The following is a 27,995-nucleotide window of genomic DNA, read 5'->3' on the forward strand; positions in this document are numbered from 1 at the left end:
CCCTAGCCCAGAAAGACCAGCATGATCAAACTAGAAATAGCAGCGTGGATATTGTGGCACAAGCGGTGGCATGGTCTAGATACCTGAGTGCAAGCCTGTCCAATACCCTGAGTCTATACTTGGGCAGCTAGCCCATCCTGCTACAACCTCCACATGACTATTTTTAGTGCACTATCTTGAGCAGAATTAGAGCATATCTGTTTACCCAGGCTGAGAGGCATGTTCCCAGCTGCAGTGTAGACATATGCAAAAGTAGGCATTGGTGACCCTTTTTTGGAATAAATGTATTCAAATGTTTCCTTCAGTTTCTTCCAGATGTATTACTTGCTTCTTAGTCTCAGAAGACAAACGTTCCTAGTGAAATGGTTTATTTATGATCTTTTCAACTGACATTTTTAACAGTTTACTTCATTTTATTTCATGCTATGCCATAGAAACTTAGTTTCATGTATAGAGAGAAACTTCCTTTCCTTGTTAATAACTATGAGCTGGAATGTATGGGTCTTCTGGCATATGAACCTGTATGTCTGTGATCCCTCTGGACAAACTTTCAGATGTGCAGTAACTGGGGAATTAAGCACATGTATTCCCATTTGGCAGATTAGATTTGTTCCAATCCAATTTTCATTTTATCATATTGAAAATGTGTTATACTGAATATCACTTACTGGGCTTGTGTATTTTGGTGGATAGGCAGGAGGAGGGAGGCATTTGTTTGCTGTAACTTGAGTTAGTCTACTATGAAAATTCTTGTGTATACACAACACAATTCCTTAGAATGCACCAACTCCACATTTATATTAAGGACTGTGGAGTCCTCTTACAAAGTGTACTAAGTTTGATGCAAATTGAGTTAGTTCAGTCCATTGTTTGTGTGCATGCAACGCTGCCATAACACTACTTTGGCAGCCCTCCGGCTGCTATTCCACACTGTTTTGTGAGTGTCCCTTACTGACCGGTCTGTTTACCTGCGTCCCCGCCACTTCTCTAATGTCAAGTTGACTGAATGTCCCCTCCTTCATTTCAAAACTGGCATGGAGCCAGAATTTGCCCATTTGCTCCTGGATTCAACTGTATCAGTATTGCTATACCATTACTCCAGAAGCCTCTACACCATGTCTCGAGTACCCACTTGTAGTCACACTGAGACTCTAGATCTCTCCATCTGGGATGAAGTGTCAGTGCAGCAAGCTCTTGAGGCCAGTCACTGGAATAAATATGTATCGTTGAAACCTCAGCATGTAAGTGTCTATCCTCACAATTTTTTTCTTATACTATACAGCTGTACTAACTTCTGTTCTGGCTGCTGCACACCTGCAGTTATTTTGTGAACTAGGAGCCTTTCGAAGTCTCCACCCCCATCTGCCTCCTTCCCTCCCTTCCTCCCTCAGCCACACTCTCTGTTCGCTCCTCCCTGTACACGCTCCCGCCTGGCAATCTGCTTCTCTCTCATTCTAAAGCACTGACTGTCAACTATTTACAAGTCAATGCCATGGAGGGCACACACACATCTATCTATTTTCCTTTTCCTCTCCCCTGCCCAGCAAATGTTCCCCCCCAAACCCATTCACTTACTCAAAATGGCAGATGGCAGCATGGTGCAACTGCAATCTGTACCCCCCCACACACAGCATATTCAACTAGTGAAAACATTCACTTGTGTGAAATTCACACAGTTTATTGATTTAATTGTTCCAGGAAAAGGAGTTTGGTTAGTATAATCAATTTACATGATATAAACAAGGGCATTGCATGCCCGTAAAGGTACTAAGGCTGCTGCTCTCTGCTGAAGTATATATGCCCAGTAACAAGCATTCATATGGGAAAATAAGTTTACCTTAGGGATATCGTAGCTCTATAGCTCTTAATGGGTTTTCACAGACCTACATAGAGAGAGACTGGGAACTGGCTTCAATCAATCAGTGGAGAATCCAGTCTGTTTTTCTCTGCGCCTTCAGCATGTCTGCAGGGGAGATAAGCAGAATTTAAGACAGATACGTTGTTTTCATTTGGTGTGGACATCCTGGGGGATAACAGAATGGTCATTGACTCCAGTATACCTTGCAATTCTCTTCCTCTCCTACAGCTCTTCTGTGGGGCAGGGGGACCATTCTGGTGAATAGTTTCCCTGCATATCTCACTGGACTGCCTTAGCCTTTTTGAAAAGGGTTATTCTTTGCATCCTAGTCACCTGCCTCAATATAATGTCATCGAGAGTCAGGACAGCATAAAGGGGATGTCGAGGGGATTATTATCCAGCTTGCTCCCCAGCTGCCCCCCGCTAATCCCTTTGGCCCCACAGAAGCACTTCTAAGACACAGCAAAGCCAAACTGGGAACATAATTCCCAGCTTCCCCACACCCAGCTTCCAAGGCACAATTGCAAACCCAAACAGTATATATTGCCAGCCCCAAAATCCTATTCTAGCTCCCTCCTCCACACCCTATCTCTGAGGTTTCTCCAAGACTGGCAATAATCTCAGGAAGGGAAAATCAGAAATGCATGTTAAAAAAATGCTATCATAGCCTCCCTGGAATATGAGCAAACAACTGCTTGTTGTTGTTGTTTTTCCTACTCCCCCAGCCACAGTACCTGCAGCACTCAGACCCTCATGGACAGGGCCTTTCTCAATGGCTGAAATGGCTGGCTAACCTGAGGGGGAAGGAATGGAGAATTCAGAATGCAATGTTCACAGATCTCACTGCAGACTCCCTTCTCCCCCAAATTGAATACAAGAGAGAAGTGGAGGTTGTATTTGAGGCTGAAGAGGGGGAAAGATAGGCAGTTCTCCAGAGAGAGTGTTGCCATGGCAAAGACACTGTAGAGAAATACAGGAACATGCAGAGGCGATTCCGGAGGCAGTACCGAAGAAGAATATTCTTCTGCAGAGCGTACAGCTAGTGGACCCACAGACAATCCTGTGCCCTCAACCAGGATCCAGCCATGTTTTTCAGCTCCTACACAATGCAAGGTACTGGAAATACCAGCATATGTTCCCTGCTGTACCTCCACAGTTGTGTTTCCAGAGGCCATTCCCCTCCCTGGCCCCAGCTCAGGGCAGTGAGAACAATTGCAACTGGGATCCCAACTCTTTCAAGCTATTTTGTTCCCCTGATAACTTTGAGACCCGACACTCAATTCTAGAAGGGCTAAGAACAAGACAAGGCAGAGCCTTAGATGTTTTCTTGCCTGTGAATTTGAGCTTCACTTCCCACATTGTTATGTGCTGCTCTCCACGGCACTGTGTCACTTCAAAGCTGTGTTTCTTTGTTGTTTGAATTAAATGTGTGATTCTGGTTGTTATATAATTGTTTATGAATGATTGTAACAGTTTTTTAAATTAAATTGTCAGAAAAAAACATAAGTTTTGCATAAATCATAGGATTTACAAAAGGACAACGGTATAAGCACAGGATAAAATAAGGATTGCCACAATGTGCCACTTTCAACATGCATAAGAGCCAGTATTGCCCATAATACATTCCCCCCATCACCTCCAGGATAACAGTTGGATATACAGCTTCTTTGTTGCAGGGCTGAGATTGAAAGAGTGAGCAATAGGCATTAATGACAGTATTGCCCTGGTTGTTTCTGTTTTCTAGTGGATGCTTTGCTGGCAGCTCAAACCTCTGAAAAAGTTTCTTCACCTCAGCTCCCACCCATTGTTAACGCTTTCTCTCTTACTCTCGTTATACGCTGCAAAATTCAACCTGCCGATATAATCTTGGGCACAACTTTCAGCCTATTCCATAAACTGTGCCACTTTCCTTTCAGACAGCAAATTGGACACACCACCGTCATTCTGCATCTACTGAGGTAATAGTAAAACAGTTCCTTCCTCCTGCCCAAATGGCCTGTGAATGGCTTCATTAACCAAGGAAGCACAGGATAAGCTAGGTCTCCCAGGATAACCAGGGCAATCTCCATATCATGAATGTCCATAGTGATCCTGGGGGCAAATTTCTTTATTCATTAAGGCAAATTGAGATGTTTTGTGAAAGATCCTAGCACTGTGTACCTTTTTAGACCACCCAATATTTATGGAGGGGCACCATGGAGAAATATTCCTTTCTATTTATATACACTGAACCCTGATTCCGGGAGGAGGCAAATTGTAGGCATATGGGTCTCATCGGTTGCCCCAGTGCAGTTTGTGAACCCCAGGCATTCAAAGCCATCAATAATCTCCTGAGCATTAAGTTTTATAACCTACTGCAAAAGTACCTTATGCATGACATCATGCACCTGCGTGACAATGGCCCCAGCAGACCTGAGGATTAAGTGTCAGGACCCCAGTATTGAAAGCAGGCCCACCACAGCTGGGGAAGAGCTCTGTTTACCTTGAAAGCTTGTCTCTCTCACCAACAGAAGTTGGTTTAATAAAAGGCGTTACCTCACCCACCTTGTCTCTAATATCTTGGGACTGATTGGTCCTGCTTTGAGCAGGGGGTTGGACTAGATGACCTCCTGAGGTCCCTTCCAACCCTGAGATTCTATGATTCTATGATATCGCTACAACAACACTGCACACAGTAATGGCCCTAACAGTCAATCTCCGTGGGCTGATTTAGTTGACTATAGGCTGCTAATGTTCAAGGGTGACCAACTTCCAGATGGCAATGACAACCCACTTCTCAACACATAGACCGTATGGCATGTTCGTACACTGCCACTATAGCCCTGGGGCAAGCCCAAGCAATGGCACTGCACTGCATGGAACTGATCCAGGAACAGCTTCCGTAGTAGCAGTTGCTTAGTATCATCCTCCTTTCTCCATTGTTGCTGCTGCTGCTGCTGGAGAAGCCACTGCTGCAGTCACAGCATCTGCTCGGTGCAATTAGCGAAATTCAAAAACTGCTTCAAGAGCTCAGATAAAGGCCAAACAGCCTCTGAGTATTCACAGTTACTGGCATAGTGCTGCAGATCATTGCTGGGTCCATGCTGGCTGACAGCAATCCCAGGAAAAAAAAAAAAAAAAAGGAAATAGGGATAAGATAGCAGAATCATGAGATTTTCTTTTTTACTTTGACCCCAAGTTCCAGAATTTCACTGGCTTCCACATGGCTTCTCCTATGCATCCCATAATATGTAGTGAGAAAAATCCCGGAATACACATTGCTCAGCAGCGAAGCAAAGGACTATGGAATACTCCCCCAGAATATCATACCCTTAGTGTGCCCCAAACCCCTGATGTGTGTACACAATGATACAAATTGAAAGGGAGAACAATCATCCCATGTGCATGTTATTAGCATGGCCTAAGTATAGATCACCAACTAGTGCATGTCAACTCAGTGCAAACTAAGTGCCCGGTGTAGACAAGTCCATTATTAGCATTGCCTCATATATTTAAGACCTCATCCAGTAGACAGTATTTGACTATATGTCTACAGAAGGTCACAGAACCTGCCTTTAAGGGAGGCCACCTGTTCATTATAGAGGTTATCTTATTGTTAGCAAAAGGCAAGGGATCCGGGGGCAGGGAAGGGGAAGGAAAAAACAATGCAGTGCCATTTGCAACTGGAAGCTGCACTCACCATTAGGAAACACATTCTCTTCATTCTGCAGACCAAAATGCTGGATTCTGGCTTTGCATAAACCTCCTCCCTTACCACTGTCCTACATTAAACAGAAGTTATTCAAGCTATAAACAAGAGTAATGTATGCATTTTGGTAGTGCATAAGAGCCAACCAAGAACTGGATCCCATTGTACTAGGCACTGTGCAAACACACAATAAAAGACAGTCCATTCCATGAAGAGCTGATTGCTTAATGTATGACAGCAAGTAGTATGACAGTCATTCTGTCCTTGATAGTTTAATTTTATTTGGCTCTGATAATACAACAACCAATAAAGTGGCCTGTCCTTGATAGTTTAATTTTATTTGGCTCTGATAATACAATGACCAATAAAACCTGTTAGCCAAGGAAAAGGATGACAACTTTGAACTACAACCTCTTTGGTGATCTCTGACTGATGTTTGGTCTTCTGAGTAAGAACCTTTCCTTAACTGTGTAGGGTGTTGGCTGCTTCTGGAAACTACTCAAAGGAGTCCACCCAGTCTATTCTCAAGGGTCAGCTGCTCTATTCTGGAGACGGAGGGGAAATAGAATATCTAATGAAGAATTATGTGCTGCAACAACAGGGCATTTTCCACATTGAATTGCAATATAGTCATCCCAGCAATGAGCAAAGTAAGTGTTTAGTTTCTTTGGAGCAGCAGACATGGAGTTTAATTTTGAAAATGCACAAGAGAGCACGCTTATAAAGTTTGCGGACGATACAAGCTGGGAGGAGTTGCAAGTGATTTGGAGGATAGGATTACAATTTAAAATGATCTGTATAAACTGGAGAGATTTTCTGAAGTAAATTGGATGAAATTCCCCAATAAGGACAAATGCAGGGATCAGCAACCTTTGGCACGCGTCCTGCCAGGGTAAGCCCCCCAGCGGGCCAGGCTGGTTTGTTTACCTGCTGTGTCCACAGGTTCAGCTGATCACGGCTCCCACTGGCCGCAGTTTGCTGCTCCAGGCCAATGGGGGTTGCGGGAAGCGGCATGGGACGAGGGATGTGCTGGTCACTGCTTCCTGCCGCCCCCATTGGCCCGGAGTGGTGAACCGCGGCCAGTGGGAGCCGCAATCAACTGAACCTGCAGATGTGGCAGGTAAACAAACCGGCCCGGCCCACCAGAGGGCTTACCCTGGCGGGCCGCATGCCAAAAGTTGCCAATCCCTGGACAAATGCAAAGTACTCCACTTAGGAAGGAACAATCAGCCGTACACATACAAAATGGGAAATGACTGTCTAGTAGGGAGTACTGCGGAAAGGGATCTGGGAGTCATAGTGGATCACAAGCTAAATATGACTCAACAGTATAATGCTGTTGCAAAAAAAGCAAACATCGTTCTGGGATGTATTAGCAGGAGTATTGTAAGCAAGACATGAGAATTATGTCTCTACTCCACACTTATTAGGCCTCAACTGGAGTATTGTGTCCAATTCTGGGTGCCACATTTTAGAAAAGATGTGGACAAATTGGAGAAAGTCCAGAGAAGATCAACAAAAATGATTAAAGGTCTGGAAAACATGACTTGTGAGGGAAGATTGAAAAAAAATTGGGTTTGCTTAGTCTGGAGAAGAGAGGTCTGAGAGAGGACATAACAGTTTTCAAGTACATAAAAGGTTGTTACAAGGAGGAGGGAGAAAAATTGTTCTTTTTATCCTCTAAGGATAGGACAAGAAGCAATGGGCTTACATTGTCCCAGCCTTAAAGGGGAAGCTTGTGTATTAAGAACTGCAACATCCAGTGGGGTGAGAAAACTGCTTGTTTCAAATACTGCCAAGTCAAATGAGGTTTAGAGATTTAGACTGTGCACTTATCTTTTATTTTCTTTGGTAACTATCTTTGACCTTTTGGGCCTAAGAGTTATAATCACTTAAAATCTATCTTTCTGTAACTAAGAAATCTGTTTTATATTTTACCTAAAACAGTGTGTTTTGCTTGAAGTGCTTGGGAAATCTCAGCTCAATTTACAAAGGCTAGTGATCATCCTCTCCACATAGAAGGACGGATGGACTGGGTAATAAACATACACTGGTCTGGCTTCTGACCAGGGCATGGAATATTCCAGGGGTGCAAGGCTGGGGAGTTGACAGATTTGCTGGTGCCTTTCTCTGTTTTGTAAGTGGCTCAGGGAGCATTCATGCAATCTATCTGGGTTTGGGGTTGCACATGCTGTTGTACTGAGTGATAACAGTTCCCAGAGGGGTTTTCTGCATGTCACTAACATAGCATTCTGAGTGACAGCCCATGCTAGAGAGTTACGGGGAAGCAGCATTGCCCTAGTTCCAGGTTGCATCCTGGGGATCCTGTCACAATGGGTTTGGCATCAGTCTCTGAAAATGGGCAGTCTTGAGCTCATTCTGATGCCCTTAACAAAGATCCATAGTTGAGGATCCCTCACAGAGAATACCCAAAGTCCAGCACTCAAGCATTTAATTCTTGTTCAGAACAACTGAATAAATTAAAAGTAATTAAGTAGATAATGACTTAAATCATGCCAACTTGTTACTCATTAAAAGTTTAGGGTGGGTTTTAGAAGAACTTTTGATTTGTAAGTGTTTTAGGCCATTACTGCTGTTCTACGAAGAGGACCACTTTCTCTTACATTACATGGGTTATTAGTCTATAAATTCACGTGTGGTCTGTGTCTTCCCTTTCCCAAGCTGTTTATGTAGAGATAGAACAGGTATTGCATAATTGTTTGGATTGTCTTTTATTGATGGTAGTAATTGCCATATGGAGCTATATTATGTATGAAATACTCTTTCAAATCTGTTTTTGGTCTTCTGCTTTCATTTTTTATCCTGTAGTTAACAGCAGTACAGTCAGTACTGTACAAGGAGTTTTTCAAAGTGTTCTAAAATGTAACATATTCATGGAAGAAAGAGGTTTTGTCATATACAATAATTTTGATAGTAATTCTGCCCACCCCCAACTGTCCTCTCACTGCAAACAAGAACCTTCAGCTTGTCTGTGCCAGCTGACTCAGACTTGCCGGACTCAGATTGAAGGATAGTTTAATTGTAGTGTAGGTGTTTGGGCTCGGGTTGGAGCCTGGGTTCTAGGACCCTGCGAGTGGGGAAGGTCCCAGAGCTCGGACTTCAGCCCACACCCAAATGTCTATGCCATAGTGTAACAACCCCTTAGCCCTAGACCTGCAAGCCCAAGTCAGTTGGCACAGGCCAGCCATGGGTGTTTAGTTCTAGTGTACACATATCCTCAGACTCCCATGATAATGGTGGGTCAAGGAGCTGACGAGGTGAAATCTTTAGTCTATTTGGCCATCTTTAGCATTCACTGGACACAATTGTACTGATCATGGTTTTAAAGGCGTTCAGTCACTTCTACACACCTGTGAGATAGATGAATCAATCATGTGTTTCAAGACAAAAAAGAAGTTGAAAGGACACTATCTAATATTTTTAGAGCCCCAATCACCCTATAATTCTTTTTTATAACATTCTCAGAACTTTGTAAATAAAATTTCATTCCTTAAAACTTTGGTTCTTTTCCATCTGGCAGGTATTTTACTTGTTTCTGTTTCTAGTAGAACTTGCAATTAGTATGACTTTTTTTTAGTATTCCATTTTGGTGTGTGTGCATATGTAAGCCAAATTCTGTGTGCCAAATTGACTTATGCAGATGCACCTACTTACTCTAGGATTCAGTAAGGCCCTGTGTTAATTGAATTACATCTCTGGAAAAAAGGGTTTCTTAGTTCATTTGTGCTTTCGGTGCTGCATCTGCAATAAGCAGCGTGTAAAGTATCGGTATTGCTTAGGTTCTTCATACAGAGTGGCTATGTATTTGAGAGAGTTTTTTATTGTGTGTGAATGTGTGTGTGTGAGAGAGAGAGAGAGAGAGAGAGAGAGAGAGAAACTGAATACTTAGGATCTCCAAGACATTCCGCATCAAGTTAACTTTACTGAGATGTTATAGTTTGTATCTAAAACATGATCTCTAGCTTACTCTTAGATTTCTCCCCCCACCCCCGCTATAAATACTCTGTTTTCTCCCCCCACCCCCGCTATAAATACTATGTTTAGCTGGCACTCAATCTTTTTTGTGCAGTTTGTACAGTATATATCATACTGTGTATAGGCATCTTTTAACTCATATATGCGAAATGTATTCATGCTGAATTTACATTGTATTTTTCAGCTCTTCTTCAAGTGACGATTTCACTTAGCAAGGTAGAGCTTAGTGTGGGCGAATCCAAATTCTTCACGTGCACAGGTATGTATTTCATTATATCTCCAGGTATGTTTTGCTAAATTTTCAGATCAACCTTTTGTATAATTTGAATGCTATTAATTGGCTTAGAAATATTTTTATATATAAAATATATTGTTTCAATCTTTGCATTGAATTCTGACTGCTTGCATGTTGTGATAAATACCAAGTCCTGCTTAGCTTCACATAATGTATGCTTTCAGTCTACAGACTGTTGATTTCAGATGCCAAACAGACTAAATCACTTATTTTGAAATTGATTTCCATTAGTATAAATTATTTATGTATGTTAATTTTTTTTGCTTTATTAAAATAATTGTACTTGTCTAAACACTAATATTAGAATGAATATGTAAGATCATAATTGAATCATTTTTGGTAAATAGCTAATGAATAAATTAGACATAGCATACTGCTCTGAAGTTGCACCTGAGTGACTGTTTCAGTATCCAACAGAGCATATGTAACCTGAAAAGTTAGAATTATTTTTTCTCATAAAATCAACTTTTTAGCCAGGGAAAGTTTCAGCAGTACTTTACTAAACTTTGTCAAATAGTTTATGTCTCAAACATAGGACCTGAACCTGAAAGGTACTGAAAAAAAATTGTGCATCAAAGATGCTCTCATATGTGCTTTGACAGGGGTCTGTTTTATCATATCTAATTGGATGTGTATGGAGATGTTAAGAGGGTTAGTGTGGAGATGGCGATGAAATACTGACCCATTTTAAGTCAACAGGAGTTTTGCCAGGTTTCATTCTGAGGCATTGAGGTAGTTTTAGTTTCCTGCTGACATCCAGCCCTAAGAGTTGAATTCCGGCCCCACTGAAGTCAGTGGAAAATTATTACTGACTTAAAAAGGGTCAGGATTTCCCTTTGTATCTTTGTCTTATCTTGTTCAATTAGTGAGGTCCAAGGTCTTGACCAATGTCAGGTTGAGACCTGCATAGGTGAGACTGTTGCTTTATTGTTATGGATGGGACTGATTTACCTGCTGGAGTCAAGGTTCTGCTAATAACTGACCGTGTTTAAAAAAAATCAGGGAACCTGGAGTTTGTGTTTTATAAATCAAATTAGTGACTGGAGTGTTCAGCTTCTCTCAAGATGAGGCCAATAATTTTTCTTAGAGATAATTTTATATAGGATGTGCATTTAGAGTTATGCCGTCATTGTGGTCAAAATTATCCATACATTGAGATGAGAATATTCATACTTGTATTGTCAACATGCTTACTCAGTAGTCTGTAAACAATGTTTCAGTTTTGTTGCGGTAACAATGGAACTGCTGGATCTTTTAAATGTTATTAGGTAAGAGTTAATTATTCTTTTCAAATGACTCATCAGCGGATGACTCATACTGTGCAAAATACATGTCCTCATAAGCCTTGTTAACAACTACCTAAAACTCCAAACAGCCAAAAGCTGAGGGCCACATCAGGATCTTGTGTTGGTTCAGACTGATCCTGTGTCCTTCCCCGCTCCTGTCTCACTGGGGGACGTCTTAGGTTTTCAGGCATATCCTCCTGTCCAGTTAAACAAGTCAACTGAACCTTTGTGGAACTCTCAGCTGTCACTGCTCATTGGGGCATGCAGCCTCTTTGAGCTCTCCACAGCTGACTGTCAATCACCTGCAGAAACCAATCCCCACAGCCACAGGGTCAGGAGGCTTTTCACATACTTGGGAGCCTCGCCGATGTCATTCTCATAATCCATCGGGGCAAGAAGGGTTCCAGGCTCTCCTCCCTTGGCAGAGATGTGATCTGATGTCACATAGCTGCTATACAACAACCTCTGCAGAGAAGTAAACCTCTCTGCCTTGAGATTTTAGTTTTATTCCAAGTCGGGGGAAGGTGTATGTAATTCTGTGATGCAGAAGGTGGTAATACCAGGATTTGATATTGAATCTGGCCCAATGTTATCTGAATATCTAACATATAGTTATATCTGAGGGGATTTATGCCAACCACTCAGGCAGTTGGATGGGTTACAGTTTATTCATTGTGTGTTAAAAAAAGAAAAAGAGCAAAAAACAACTTCTACCAGCTGCAAATCAGAATTTCTGAAAAGTATGATACAGTTTTAAGGACTGTTCTTTGAATATAGGTGAGTGGTTGCTCACCAATTCTTGGCTCACTTAAAAACTTTAGTCCAATGGCAACTTAAAGCTATACGGTAACCATTAAACATGGCAAAATGCACATATTTACTCTTAAATACAAACATGTGAACATGTATCTGATTGCATCTATAATGTTGTGTAATGTTCTTAGTTTTTGTTTTTGTTTTTTTGCCAAAATGCTTTTGTTCCATAGACAATTATTAAAAAGAAAACTTTTTTCTAAAAAACTGGCCAAATGAAGTTGTAATCCTGGTTCAAAATATGTTTCTTTCTACAAATGTGATTATTACCATGTCTGTACTCCATGGTAATTTGATACATAACCAAAAACTTGCTTTTGGTTCAGATAGAATATAGTGAAAACACATCTGTGAGAGAAAAATCAGTAGAGCAGGTCAAAAAAAATGTGACAGTTTGTTTTTTTAATCTTTTTTGAAATTTGAACATAGGCTGGGACCAAGAGGGACAAATTTGCTAGTACTTGAACATTAGATTATGTCATGGAGGAGGGAAAGTTCTCTGATTTTGGTCTTTGAATCTTGTAAAAGGTTGTTTGGATTTTGGGCAAAGGTTTGATCGAAATCAATTTTTCTAAAATACCCATAGATGTCCCAAATAATTACTGGACAATGTGGACATTTTGGTGATATCTGGCTCAGCTGGATATATAAACATTTTCCTAATTCTTATTAATATCTCAAAATAGTTAAATTATGGCCATCATACTTGCTGGCTTCTCTTTTCTCTTTCTTATAACTTGTGTTCCTCCTACAGACAAGGCAAGCTGGATATTGCAAAGAAAGAACTCAACTGAATGTTACTTAGGGTCTAGCTGAACTTTTCTTTTAACATTGCTTTTTGTAGCGATTGGTGAGCCAGAGAGTATAGACTGGTACAATCCACAAGGAGAGAAGATTGCGTCGAGTCAAAGAGTGGTCATTCAAAAAGAAGGTGTTAGATCACGGCTAACTATTTACAATGCAAATATAGAAGATGCTGGGATATATCGATGTCAAGCAACTGATGCAAAAGGACAGACTCAAGAAGCTACTGTTGTTTTGGAAATTTATCGTAAGTGAAACATAAAGGAAAAACTAACCATAAAAAAGAGGATCTATTTTGAATTCCATTTGCTATACAGAAAATTAACATTAAATAAATATATACCCCTTCTCTATATATCTCATTTTAGGAGCAATAGATTGTATCTGTTGCAGTCAAGCATATCTACTGTGAAAAAGACTTGAATGGAATTGATATCCAGAGTACATTAATCCAGTATGGTATAGCATCACTTATCATCAAGATGCACTATATATACCTCTCTTATGGAAAGGACAAAATGTGTTTGTATGAGAGAGAGAGAGAGAGAGAGAGAGATGCACCAAAATAAATCCTCTTACAATAGTCAAATTGTGCATTGATTTGGAGTGCAAGAGACACAACATATACGTTTAAACCAGTTTGCAATGGCTTTTATGTTAATCTTTTCCTGTTCTTGCCTGCATAAGGGACTTATATGACATAAAATCCTATATGTGTTGAGATATAAATCTGTATAAGCCACCAAAGTACTATTATTTTTAAAATTGAGTTAAACAATTAATGGAGGATTATTTCTTCAAATGTAAATATAATGCGTTATGCAAAATGAATATGTAAAAGCATCTTACAGAAACTTTGTCAAATTGTAATTGACATCACTTTAAAAAGTACAGAATATTGAACTGAATTCTTTACATCAATTAGAAAAATATAATATGCAAAATGCATTATACAGAAGAGGCTTAAAGCTAACACAAAACCAAAAAGAGGAGCCATATTGTGCCATTAGTATTTAGGCAGAATTCCTTATTGATTTGAATGGTGACATTTTCTTAAATATTCATGACAGGATATGGTTCATGGTCAGGCCAAGACTTATGAACTGAAATATGACAGGTAAATGCAAGATAAAATAATAAAGTACTGCAGCTTTAAAGGTACAGCAGATATCCAATGATAGATAATTTTAAAAATAAATGTAATTGATAAAACCACCATTCAGGCTGTTGATGACAGTTAACAAGCAATTACATGATGGTTGCAAAGTTGGTAGTTCCAAGAAAGGATTTCATATTCTGTAAGTCATCATTTTTATGCTTAAAGCTGCCAATCACTATACAGGTTGACTGCTGTGCAAGATAGAAATCCTTTGAAATCTGTCAGGAAGAGACATAGTAGTTCTTTACAAAAAATAGTTCTCAGGATGGAACAAAAAAAAAAAAAAAAAACATAGAAAGCCAGACACAAGGTGTGAAGTTTGACAGAAATTTTGCCTGAAAGCTAGCACATTTAGGGCTACATGATATGTTGCAGAGGATCAGCAAGATGATTTCCTTTTGGGTCTGAACCTAAGCTCATTGATTTCAATGGATATTGGATCAGTTTGTTAGTATCATCTTCAGAAGCGGTGATAGCAGTCTATGCTCTGGGTAGCACATGAACTGTTTACTCCAGCTCTCACATCTCTGAAAAGGGAATAAGGAGCGATAGGGGGCAGAAATGCAGGGATGCCTTCTCCTTATCTTTTATGGCAGCCATGAACTGGAATTGATGGATTGGAGGAAAGCAAAGCAATCTGCTCTGACTAAAGGAGGCACATGTTTCTGCACTACCCATATGCAGTGAGTTGAATAGAGAGAGGATGTGTCACGGAGAAGCAGTTCCTCCAGAGCTCTTCTTAGGTCTGTACAATTCCACAGTGGTGCCTAAAGAAGGTTGTGGAGTAAAAGCCATTTTGCAATAACAGCTAAAATTATGCAACCCTTACTCACAAAACTGAGTACTTACTTATGGTATTACCAACCCCTAGCATTCAAAAATCAGACCTCCAGAAAATAGTCATATTGGCTAAAAATCACATGATTTAAAAATAATTGGGTTTCTTATTATTTGCCTTTTGGGTTTTGAACCAGTTGATGATGTCAGGCTTTTCCCACAACCATGATAGCTAGAAAGTCCTCCCCACACTACTCCTCCCCCATGAAAACTGAAATTCTCACAATCACTTGCCTTCAACAGCCGGGACTTGAAGAAAAACGCCAAATAATGGAGTCAATAGAGCTACTCACTGGAGTAATTAATGCTCACAATATGAGTAAGAGTTCCACAGTTGGGCCCAAAAATGTTGAAAGCAAGAAGAAAGTAAGAAATTATTTTGTATATTCAAACTGAAGAGATTACTTCAAAGACTCTGATGACACTGTCCCACGTGACATTCTCATAAATGAACTAGGGACATGTGGTCTAGATTAAATTACTATAAGGTGGATGCATAACTGTTTGAAATACCATACACAAAGGCTAGGTATTAATGGGTTGCTATCAAACTGGGAGGGCATATCTAGTGGGGCCCCCTATGTGTCTGACACTAATCAATATTTTAATTAATGACATGGATAATGGAGTGGACAGTGTGCATATACAATTTCTGGATGACACCAAGATGGAAGGGATTGGAAGTACTTTGGAGGACAGGGTTAGAATTCAAAATGATCTTGATTAATTGGAGAATCAGTCTGAAATTAACAAGATGCAATTCAATAAAGACAAGTGCAAAACACTACACTGAGGAAGGAGAAATCAAATGCACAAATAGAAACTGGGGAATAACTAGCTAGGCAGTAGAACTATGAGACAACAATACGATGCATTTTAAAAAAAAAGCTAATATCATTCTATGATATATTAACAGGAGTGTTATACTTAACACAAGGGAGATAATTATACCACTCTACTCAGCTCTGGTGGGGCCTCAACTGGACTATTATGTCCAATTTTGGACACCATGCTTTAAGGAAAAGGGACAAATTGGAGAAAGTCTACAGGAGAACAAAAAACATTTTGAAAGGGGGGTTAGAAAACCTGGCCTGTGAAGGGTTAACAAACCTGGGAAAAGAACACTGATGGGGGACCTGATAAGTCTTCAAATAGGTTAAGGGCTGTTGTAAAAGGGATGGTAACCAATTGTTCTTCAAGTCCACAGAAGGTAGGAGAAGTAGTAATGGGCTTAGTTTGCAGCAAGGGAGATTTAGGTTAAATATTAGGATAATCTTTCTAACTGTAAGGATAGTTCAGTACTGGAATTGGTTATCAAGGGAGGTTGTGTAACACCTTTCATTGGTGGTTTTAAAGAAAAGGTTGGACAAACACCAGTAAGGGATGATCTTACTTGGTGCTGCCTAACAGGGAGTAGTGGTGGAATGGACTAGATAACCTCTTGAGGTCCCTTGAGCTCCCTTCCAGCCCTACTTTTCTATGATTCTATGATATTATGCAGTCATTTCTCAAGGGAAATAGTGGAATTCTCATTACCAGGAACATTTATGCCTAGGCTGGCCAAAGCTATAGAAAATACACTGTAAACAGTCCTCTACTGCACTCACTGAAAAAACAAACTATCTTTCACATCTCTAATTTTCTATGATTTGATGCTGTGTTCAGAGTAACTGTGCATGTATCTTGGACTGCTAAAGAAAACAGGAAAAGCTTGTTAAATTCAGTTTTCTTTCTTTTTAGAAAAGCTCACTTTCCGAGACATAATAACCCCACAAGAATTCAGACAAGGAGAAGATGCTGAAGTGGTTTGCCATGTTACTAGTTCACCTGCACCTGTTGTCAGCTGGTTGTATCGAAATGAGGAAGTCACAGCTATTGCTGACAGTTAGTATTTTGGTAACTCTTTAAGTTATATGTTCTATTTATAGATTAAAATATTATTTTAAAAGAAGATATATCAAAACTGCAATGTAGGATAGCAGTGAGTAGTTCCTAAACGTAAACTTTAATTTTACCTATGGATGTGGTGAATTCTCCATCACTTGAAGCTTTAAATCAAGACTAGGTATCTTATTAAAGGATGTACCTTCAATTTCACTTTGGTTTCATATTAACCCAATAATTTTAAAGCAAAATTCAGCCAAGGACTGTTAGCCCATTTGTAAGCAGTTACTCACATGAGTAGTCCCACGGAAGCCAATAGAGGTACTTGAGTGAGTGAGTTCTCACCAACATGTTTAAGGATTGTACAGCTGGGTCTATAGAGTTGTGTATGATTTTCAATCCAAACCATAAACTCTGGATCATCTTCTCTCCCCCATACCTGTTGTTCTCATGGGATGTGGGGTACTAGTGGCTTTCAGTGTCCACTACACACACCTGTGATGTCTTTAGGAAGCAGTTGACTGCCCCAATACTACTTTTTCTGCCTTTCTGGGGCAACAAAATAATTATGTACCTCACAATGCACAGAAAACCTCTTTGGAGAGCTACCTGCTTATTCTCCCACAGCTTTGGCATGAAATGTATTAAAATGCAAGGTTGAGTTTGTACATCCCTCATGCTGGTCATTAATATATGTTTTTTTTCATATTTTTAATTCAAAATTAAATTAAAGTTTATTTAGTGGCGTGAAAGTATGGAACTGTAGAGTCACTAAGGAATGATTACAGCCAAAGAAGAGAGGATTTAATAAACCTATTAGGTTTCTTATTGTAAAGCTGAAAAATCACTTATTTGGGTGCTTTCAGATTCTTGTGTGAACCTCCATGGTACAAAAGCCAGACAGAGTTTTAATTGGATTTGCTACTTACATATTGTGTTTAATCTCTGTCATTACCCACATAGTCACATGTGCAGAATTCATGGTGAAAGAGTTACCTGTAGAAGAGATATGCAACTTTTATATATGTTTCAATTGTAAAAGAAGGTAAGGGTTGCAGGATTTTGGAACTAAACAGTAGCTGAACAATTAAGCAAGCAGCATTTGCTCAAGGTTACAGTTTAAAGTCTACAAATGTGAGATTTTCTCCAAAAGATCAGGGATACGCTACAGTTTGTTAATTTAATTTGATTATGCACTTCTGTTATTCCAGTCAACCCTGTTTTAAAAGACTTAATCATAAAAAGAAAATCTTGAGAATTTTTTTCTTAAGATCATGCATTTTAAATTAATCTGAGTTTTTGAAATATTTCCAGTGTGCCATGCTGCATTTCATTATGTAATTTTGAGTTTGTTTCATTTTCTTTTAAGATGTGACAGGACATAAAGCAGTTTAGCTGTTTGAGCCAGATAGATACAAAGTGTTCGGATTTTAAACAGTATATTGTTGAAAAACAGATTTAAAAAAAACAACAAAAAATGTTTTCTTTTGTCCCCTGATCTTGCATTGGGATCTCCTAGCACAGACTGCTATGCCCATACAAATCCCCATTAAAATTCAAGGGGATTCTGCATGGACCAAAGATAGCAGCTCCTGCTGTTGAAATTGGTGCTTTAAATAGTATATAACTAGAAGAGTTTGAGCTGCATGAGTGTTCACAGTATCACCTGGACATACCACCTTGGATGGTGGAGAAGAGATTATTCGCTAGTAACCAATTGATTATTATTCCTATGGTATATAATACTTAAATTCATTAAATGTTACGTATACTAAAAGATGAGTTTATTAGAGATAATTAAAATAATGCATATTTGTCTTCTTAATTTTTTTGTTCATAGAAAGCTTAAAATGTAAAATAATTTGACATCTGCAGTTGAAAGGATAATTTCCAGTTATATTATTTAGCTTTTTATTGTGCATTGGAAAGCAGCTTCCATTTAAAACCTTTTTTAGCACCTGCATTGTGGAGAGATACACAGTGATTGGCTTTTTAGTTATAACGTGAAAATATTTCTGCTATATGTGGCAAAGTGAATAAACCTCTAGGATATGATTTAGCACAATTAACTATTACTATTCAGGCTGTACAAAGTCTTGGCAGTTCCTAATGCTTGTATGTGCTATCCACACAGAGCTATCTGCTCACCAGAAAGGAAGTTTGTTCACGGAATCAGAAGCGAACATTTAAAGAATTGTTCCACAGGGAAGTGTAGAGCTGACTGGGAATGGCAACTCCTCATTCTAAAGTAGCTTTACTTCTTCCCCCAGAGCCAAACTCCTAGACATCTGTTCAGTCCCAAGACCTATAGTCCTTCTCCTGTTCATCTATGAGGGGAGGGAAAGAGGGACAGAGGGGTCAGCTGTCCATCATCCTTTGACCAGGGAAATTAAATACAATGACTGGGGAGACCATGACCTCAGGAAAGAGCCCACACTCTGTTAAAAGATTCTATCTTGACTTGATGTTGTATCTTTAAAGTTGGATGTAAGAGCTCAATAGCTCAATGGAATGTAGAACTCTCTGAGCATGTTCTGTCCTCAAAAGTTTAATTGTCACAATCCCATTGTGCAGGCAGCAAGGGCCTGGTACTAGAGATGAAGGTGGCCTGCAACATTTTTTTTTATAGATCAAACCTTATTCTATTCACCAAGTCAGTGATTTACTCTTTATTTTTGCACAGCAGTATTGCTGCATAAGGAATTAAACACACTGCCTACACCATAGTGCCTATCACAAATACAGCAAGGTTATATGGAGACATTCAGGTTTCTGGGACTGATTGGAGTCAGCCACAAGAGGAACTAGCTACCGAGGGCTAGTCTGAACATCACCTGCAGAAAACTTTTCTATTCACCAGTCCAGTGCTCAAATTGCAAAGGTTTGTCGTACATGCAGTTACAACTTGCTGGATATAGCACAGTTGTAAGGTTCAGGATTACTGTATGTAAATGTTGTTTTGGTCTACATCATAGCTGATTGCAGAGATATTGTACTGAAGACTGGTGTATCCTTCACCCCTGTCATGTATTATGTTGTGATATTATATTATATATTTTCCTTTTTGTCTGGTTCCTTTCTGGGGGGTTTCTGATCATTTCAATATGGAGTGTGACTCTCTTCAACACCATCACATTTTAGGTCTGTAAGAGATTCTGCTAGGGTGACCAGACAGCAAGTATGAAAAATCGGGACAGAGTGTGGGGGGTAATAGGTGACCATATAAGAAAAAGACCTGAATATCAGGACTGTCCCTATAAAATCAGGACATCTGGTCATTCTACATTCTGCAGACTGTTAGAATTACAGGTGTGCAAACCATTCCAAGTTCAGTTCAAAAAGAGTTTGCAGGATTTTTGGTGGAAACTGGTTTGTATGGCTTTTCAGGTCCTCAAATTCATACTTCTTCATATGGGATCACTGCTTCACAAAACATGAAACAGGAAGTAGGCCTGCGTCCTGATGTTACAACAGAACTCTTATTTCAGAGAGGAAAACTTCTCCTTTTAAAACATGATACATGAGCCAAAATATAAAATAATGCCTAATAACAGGGCAATTACAGGAGAAATATAAGGGCATGCTCCAGGAACGTATTCTAAGGGACTAGGCCTGATACAACAAGACAACTTTGATTTCAAGAGATTTTCCCAATCAGAAATCTAGATCTAAATATGGGAGCCAATATATAAAATATAAGGACAAATTTCCAATAACAGTGGAATTACAAGTATGCTACGACTCTGCCTTCTAGGGTTTTCTCCCTGACATTTCAAGATAGATTATGATGACTTTTATTTTTTTTATCAAAAAGCTTAAACAAACTACAGGCTCTCTCAATCTGAGATTACAAATGAAAAAGACTTCTATTGAACTGGGCTGACCCTATTGGACTGATCATATTGGATAGGCTCAACCAATTTAGAGCCACTGAAGAAATGCCACGTGATTTGCACCGATGACTTATCTCGGTGATTTTGGCTCAAATTACATTATGAATGCCATAAAGTGAATCAATAACCGGGGAGAGGAGAGTTGAGGTTATAAAAAGCTTCTGCTGATAGCTTGAAGAAACAACATTTATGAAAGCCATTGCTGCTTCCTGGAAACAAGCTGAACACAAAACCAGGATGGTTTTGCATATTTTTCTGCTTTAGATCAAGAGTTTACACACCTCTAATTAGAACTGTGCAGCTATGCGAAGGAGAATGGGACACGTTGGGTGAAATTCATCCTGATACAGAGAGCCTGCATAAGTTCTTGTCAGTGGGAGTTTAGTGGTGCATATAGCTTGTGTTGGCTGCCATCACAGAAGTAAATTTCACCCTTTCTCTGGAAAACTACTGTACCCAGGACTGACTGCGGCTTTTAGGCCCTGCCTCTAAAAGTAAATTTTAGGGGGGCAGTGGGACCATAAAACACTCAGACTCTCATTATTTCAGCTGCATCAGTGGCAGAACGGGTGGAAGCCTTAATGGTTTCAAGTACTTCCAGCATTTTGTCCTCAGCAAGTCTTTGGTGGGGGTGCCTTGCTAGGTCTCCAGCACGTTTTTGTGTGGGCCTCATGCTTGTCTACCATTTAGCTATGGGTGTTCACATCCTACTTTGGGTATGTCTACATTGCAGTAAAAGACCTATGGCTGCCCCAGGTCAGCTGACTCAGGCACAAGGGGATAAGTCTGTGGGGCTATAAAATTACAATGTAGACATTTGGGATCAGGCTAGACTTTGTGTTCTGGGATCTTGTGAGTGGGGAGAGTCTGAGAGCCCAGGCTCCAGCCTGAGTCTGAACATCTATACTGCACTTTTATAGCCCATTAGCCTGAGCCCTGTGAGCTGAAGTCAGCTGTCCTGGGGCAGCTTCAGGTTTTTAATTGCAGTATAGACATACCCTTAGTGTCTTAGGCTATGGTGAACGTTGTTGACTATGTGTGATGAGCTGGCAGTGTCTGGTGGCTGTTAACTGCCCACATCGATTGACTGTGATCCCCTTACAAAAGCATGCAGTTTATATATCAGTGTATCTATGGATATATCATAAAGTACTACTTGTATAAACATGGAGTCCGCTAGAGAGGTTGGATGCTCTCAACTTTGCTCTGAGCATACTTTTATGTGAATCACATTATCCAGGCTTAATGCATGACTGCAAAGGTTCAGGTGAGTTTGCTGTTTCAGTCTGACTTTACATAATTACTATGCAAGGTAGAAACAATTCTTTAAAATATTTGCTATTATGTCTTGAAAGGCAGTAATTCCCTCCAGCTCTATCAGTGGATAAGTCATACAGAGTTGTGTGTGGCTTCTCTGAGAAATCAATTCAATTCACTTTCCACTCTTTTTCAACTTTCGGATAGATATTGTGTGTGCTCTGTATTAATCTGTCTGTCTAAATGCCAGGTAGTATGGGATGTAGAAACATCTTGGTTCATCTGATCAACCTAATTTAATCATAAGCATTTCTCCTGTTTTTATACACACATTTCTCCAGTATATCCCATGACAAGATTAGGGTGTTTATGGTGTTCTGCAGTCACCCAACATTAGAGTTCATTTTCATTTCATTTTCTTTGATGAACTCGAAATAGCCTCCTTAGCTGAAAAGGCCTGGTGGTTGACAGAACATCCAGCCAGCAGGGATGAAGCTTTTCTTGTATTAAATTAATCCTCTAAACAGCATTTTCCAAATGTTTGAAAATATACATTTTTTTATGATCTAAGAATTTAGTTTCAACAGCAACAACAATAACAACAACAACAAAAGCTAGCAGAAGTTTAAAGAGAGAGAAATGACACCCCCCCCACGTTTTGAAAGAGAGAACATTTTGAAGTGTGACTGTCAGAGGATCACACCAGGAAATGGGTTTTACTTCTAGGTGTTTTGGATTGTGACTCTTATTGATTTGAAAATCAGCGATTAGATCTTAATGGCCAGTGTCTGTCTTCATGATCTTGACAAAGGGAGTGGAGCACCAGGACCCCAGTTCAGCAAATCCCTTAAGCACATGCTTAAATTTAAACACCTGGTTAAGTGTTTGCTGAGTTGAGGCACATGTATACAGATAGCACAAGAACCACATATAGTGATCTAAGGAGCAATATGTCTCTCAAAAGGCATGAGCTGATAATGGCTGATTTAGACTGAGGGGCTTGAAAAATTAAATCCATCTGCCTTTTCTATCTGCAGGGTGATAAGTGTGCTGACTCTGATCCAAGAAAACACTTAAGTGCATGCTTAGGCCCGATTCAGCAAAGCACTTAAGCTATGTAACTTGGAAGTCAATGAGACTTAACCACTTGCTTAAGGTTCAACATGTGCTTAAGTGCTTTGCTGGATTAGGGTTGGTGTACTCAGCATCTTGAAATGCCAAGCTCACGGTGAGACACATGATCGGGGTCATAATATGTAAGAAAAATAGTTTATATATAATTTTTGACTGAAACTGAAAGATCCTGTACAAACAGGAATAAGAACAGTTGTTCACTAAGAACAGAGACAACTAGTACATAAAACAACATTATCTAGTTCCATCTGTACAATTGTAAGGTCTGATGTGTGACATTTCTATGTTTCTCTAATCCTTTTACCAGTCAAGGTAGATAAGCATCTCATTCACTTTGTAATAATTTGAGTCAGATTCTTAGTTTTACAAAAGACATTAAATGAGCTAAGGATTCTACTTCTGGGCTAACCTATTACAATATTTTGTTTTTGGCAACAGGAAAAATGCACATTTTTTCACGATGTTATCACAATATCATCTGCAATAAGATCCCAGTCCTGCAACTTGTTTCATATTGGTAGACACCTATTGAAATCAGCAAGGTTCTATGAGGTCTGGCTGCACAAAATGAGTTGCAGAATTGGGACATAAATGATGTCATATTGGGTGAAATCCTAGCCATATTGAAGCCAGTGCGAGTTTTATCATTGATTTAAATAGACCCAAGATTTCACCCATTAACTTTAATTTGGAAAAGCAAGGTTCTCAGGATAGTTGGTCCTTGGCAAGAACTGAATAGGGTGTGAGGGAGGATGCATGTAATATATCTTATTTAAAAAATATAGCACAGCATTTAATATTTGGTTGAATGTACTGTATTTATATTATGCTTCTATTGGCACTGCAGTGACAAGTCGGGAATAAAAATGTACAGAAAAACATCTGCATTTCCATTTTATATAGAAAAAAACCCGAACTGAATTTAAACAAAAGATAAACCAGTGTGTTTTTGGGGTGAAATAACTTAACTTATAATATTACATTTTAATTTTAAATTGAAAGTGTTTTGTTGATGAACTATTTGATCTCATTAGACAAGTTCATTAATCTTAATAATTTAAATTAATATTCCCAACATTGTCTTAATTTACTGATAACACTTTATTCCTTACATGGCTTTCTAGATCGATTTGTGATGTTATCAAACAACAATCTCCAAATTCTTAATATCAATAAAAGTGATGAAGGAATATATAGATGTGAAGGAAGAGTGGAAGCTAGAGGAGAAATCGACTTTCGGGATATCACAGTTATTGTCAACGGTAAGGTGTACAGTGATTTTTCTGAAGTTGAAATTAGGTCTTGCTTTCATTGATTATAACATTATATAAACAAGGTTTATCATCTTCTACAAAATCTTAATTAGGCCACTTATTGCAGTATCAACTACATAATATAGAAGTTACATTGTTTTTCTTTCAATAGAAATTGAGTTGTTTACTGTTTACAATTTGTACATTGTGAGGTTTAACTTATGTGGGTTTTTATGTTTAATTTAATTAATATAATTATGTAGTTAAGGAAATTTCATATCTCCTTTAATGGTATAAACGTATGTAAATGTTATGTATAAATGTAGGGGTTTAAAAAAACATATCCTTCACAGGAAATAGCCAACCACACCAAGCTCAGAGTTCAGACTATAACATGCAATAATTTAGCTTGGTGTATATCTTTCAGTGCGTGACATTTTTTGTTATAAACCACTTCATTTTATGCAGTTATTAAGTTTCACAGTAGCACAGTTATTTTATAAATTGCCAGTATTTAAAACCTGGTTAAACACCATGGACATAATTTGTAACTGTAGGACTACAGCTGAATTAACTAGATATGCCATTGAACATTGCCACTATTATTTAAGTCATTATAAATTTTAACAATTTATTATAAACCCTTTTAACAAGGAATATGAAAGTGCAAGCATAAAATTGAATATGTAGGTTGCCCTCGCTGTTAAAGTCAGTGTCAGCACAATAAAACATAAGTGAGTGGATTTCTATTCACTTATTGGCCAGCAAGGTTATCTCTAACTTAGGTATTTCTATGATACTAGCTCCTTATTATCTAAGTGCCATTTCTAATATCTAATGTCTTGTTTCTGAATGGCCCTGTCATGCAAACCTTTACTCCCTTTAGTAATAATGAAACTATTGAAGTCTGGACTGCTTGTGTGAGTAAAGGTTACTCATTGCATGGGTATTCCTTAAATCCATAGCGATAAAGAATAGCTGTGTATTAAAGCAATACATCTTCAGGTTGCTATCAATAGTGCATGGAAAGGGATTGGGAGTGAGGGCAGAAGATTGTGCTGTGCACAATTAAAGAGTATAGGAGTATGCATGCTTTGTGTATACTGGGGAGTTCCCAAGGGAAAATGTTTCCCTCTGCTTCCTTGGTGTGCAATACTCCTCAGTTCTGGCTATGTGCAATTCCCATAGTCTAGTCTGTAATATTTACTATATCACAGTATTTCTATCTGTAATCCATATTTGAGCTGGGACGTGTGGTTCTCCACACAGATAGACTTATCTATGCTAGTTCGGCTCGAATTAGTGCACTAAAAATAACAGTGTAGCTGGGGTTGCAAGGGCTGTGGCTTGAGCTGGCTGCCTGAGTACATATAGACCCAGCCCCATCACATATACAGGGAGCTAGCCTGGCCACCACCCCTGTTACCTGTCTACGCTGCAGCGCTAGCATAGGTAAGTCTATATGAGCTGGGAAGCACACACCCCCACCTCAAATGTAGACATACCCTATATAGCTGGGTGTCTCTTACTTAAAACAAAAATCGTTGACTATAATATATAATAAAGGGATTTGAAGAGAATAAAAAAGCTTTACAGCCTGTAATGCATTGAATGCTCCAGGTATCCTTGAGTGTTTCACAAAGTAAATGAGATAAATGCCATTAGTCCCATCACTGGGTACAGAAAAAGAGCAACCATTACGCAGTGAGTTCACTCACAGTTTGGATATTGGAACATAATTTATCAAGGCAGGTAATTGTTGGCCTGAACACTGGAGTTATATCCTTCCCATTTTGAAGAATGCTATGAAATCTTTCACTTCAGACTGGACTTTTAAAAAGAGATGGAGAGGATGGCTGTGTCTGGCACAATGTATTGCATTAAAAATGGTGGGCCAAATTCTAACCTTGTGTGATTGAATGATGTCAGTAGAGTTGTACTTCTTTGCACTCAGTCTGAATCTGGCCCAACATCTTTATCAGTGAACACATCTAGCTTTGAACTCAGTGTTATGATCTAGAGGCAAAAAAGTTACCAACTGAGCAACGCTAAAAGCATTTCACATTGTAGAGTGATATTGATTAAGGCCATCTCCTGCTTGATTTATCGGGATGACTGGCTTCTGCAAGAGGAAGCTAAGTGTACTAAATCTGGTCTGTAAAGTAACAAATAAATAATTAAATTGCAATGACACCTAACAAGAAAGGGAAATGTCTATTAATCTGTTTCAGCAAAAATGCATCAATTTTCTTTGCCTGTAATACCTTCACGAGTGCAGCCCCACAGTACCTTCCCCTCTTCCATAAAATAAAAATGACTTGGAGGATAGTCATATAATTAAAATAATAATAAAAAGGGTAGGAGAGCTATGCAAGAGGTTTTTTTGTGCACAGATACTGTCCAGCTTTGGAGCTTTGTGAAATCTTCAATTTTATTTTTAATTCTGTTTTAATTGAGTTCTTCAGGGAAAGGTCAGTGTGCAGGACCTTGGGGAGCAGAGTGTGCAGAAATGGCTGATGCTGTCTTCAACTCATCTTTTCCCCCCTTCTTCTTAATCATCCTGGCCTCCAGCATCTCTCTGTTCCACCTATATAGCGTCCCTCCCCATCCTTCACTGCAAGAGCCCCCTCATTGTTTTCTAGATCCTTCTCTTGCCCTACCCTTCCAGTGGCTCCTTGGACATTTGAATTCTTGCTACTAGGGAAGTGCCAGAATGGAAAGTGAATAGGTAAAAAAGCAAGTTTTAAAAGGGAACATATTGCACATATATGAATCTCTCTAAGGGATAATTCTTAGAGTACTTTAAAAATTTTTGGAGAGTTAGAGCAACTCTTCAAGTGTTAAAGCACCTATCAAATATATAAGTACTGTAGTATTAATTCACTCTAGTAGGAGATATTAGGAGCAAAAATAAATAACATATATTGAAGTACTAGATACCAATATGAATGCCACCTCATAAATACCTAAGATGGACAGACATATCCTTCATCATTTTAATGGTGGTTATAGTATCAGTCTTATACTGTTAGGCTGAAGTATAGCACTTGGTCATATTTACCTATTTTAAAAAAATAGACATATCTTCAGAATATAGAATTTCCCTCATTTAGGTTTCAGAGTAGCAGCCGTGTTAGTCTGTATCCACAAAAAGAAGAACAGGAGTACTTGTGGCACCTTAGAGACTAACAAATTTATTAGAGCATAAGCTTTCGTGGACTACAGCCCACTTCGTGTAGTCCACGAAAGCTTATGCTCTAATAAATTTGTTAGTCTCTAAGGTGCCACAAGTACTCCTGTTCTTCTTTTTCCTCATTTAGGTGGCTGTTTCCATGCCACTTTCCAAGCTATCCTGAGAAATTACATACACTAAGAAGGATTTGACTGTGTTGGTACTGGATAGCCATTAGGGAAACCCAGAAAGCTACTTGAAGTATTTGTATTAGGAGATGGCACTGTTGTTATCACATATTCAGTTCTTTGCGTATGCATAGCTCATTACAGACAAATAAACGTGTGGTCAATAATGAACAATGTCCGAACATAGGATTAGAATTTACTGTAGTATTAAGTTTCAGAGTAGCAGCTGTGTTAGTCTGTATCTGCAAAAAGAACAGGAGTACCTGTGGCACCTTAGAGACTAACAAATTTATTTGAGCATAAGCTTTTGTGGGCTACAGCATCTGATGCTCAAATTTATGCTCAAATTTGTTAGTCTCTAAGGTGTCACAAGTACTCCTGTTCTTTTTGTAATTTTAAGAAAACTGTCTTTCAGAGGAGGTTCAGGTCCAGGTGCAGGTCCCTTGGTACCTTTAAAGATTCCACAGTGCTTTTCTTA

At 39.1% G+C, this 27,995-nt stretch overlaps 1 protein-coding gene across 2 annotated transcripts in view; it reads left to right on the forward strand.

Annotated features, from left to right (window-relative positions):
* The window catches only part of NCAM2 (neural cell adhesion molecule 2), a 529,484-nt gene that overhangs the window by 277,925 nt on the left and 223,564 nt on the right, over positions 1-27,995 (forward strand). For both annotated transcript variants that reach the window (XM_054047466.1, XM_054047474.1), the window contains exons 2-5: positions 9,727-9,801; positions 12,781-12,987; positions 16,477-16,620; positions 24,029-24,166. In XM_054047466.1, the coding sequence (XP_053903441.1) occupies positions 9,727-9,801; positions 12,781-12,987; positions 16,477-16,620; positions 24,029-24,166 (564 nt within the window). The remainder of the gene's footprint in view (positions 1-9,726; positions 9,802-12,780; positions 12,988-16,476; positions 16,621-24,028; positions 24,167-27,995) is intronic.

The sequence above is a fragment of the Malaclemys terrapin genome, chromosome 1 (genome assembly GCF_027887155.1).
Source record: "Malaclemys terrapin pileata isolate rMalTer1 chromosome 1, rMalTer1.hap1, whole genome shotgun sequence".
NCBI lineage: Eukaryota > Metazoa > Chordata > Testudines > Emydidae > Malaclemys > Malaclemys terrapin.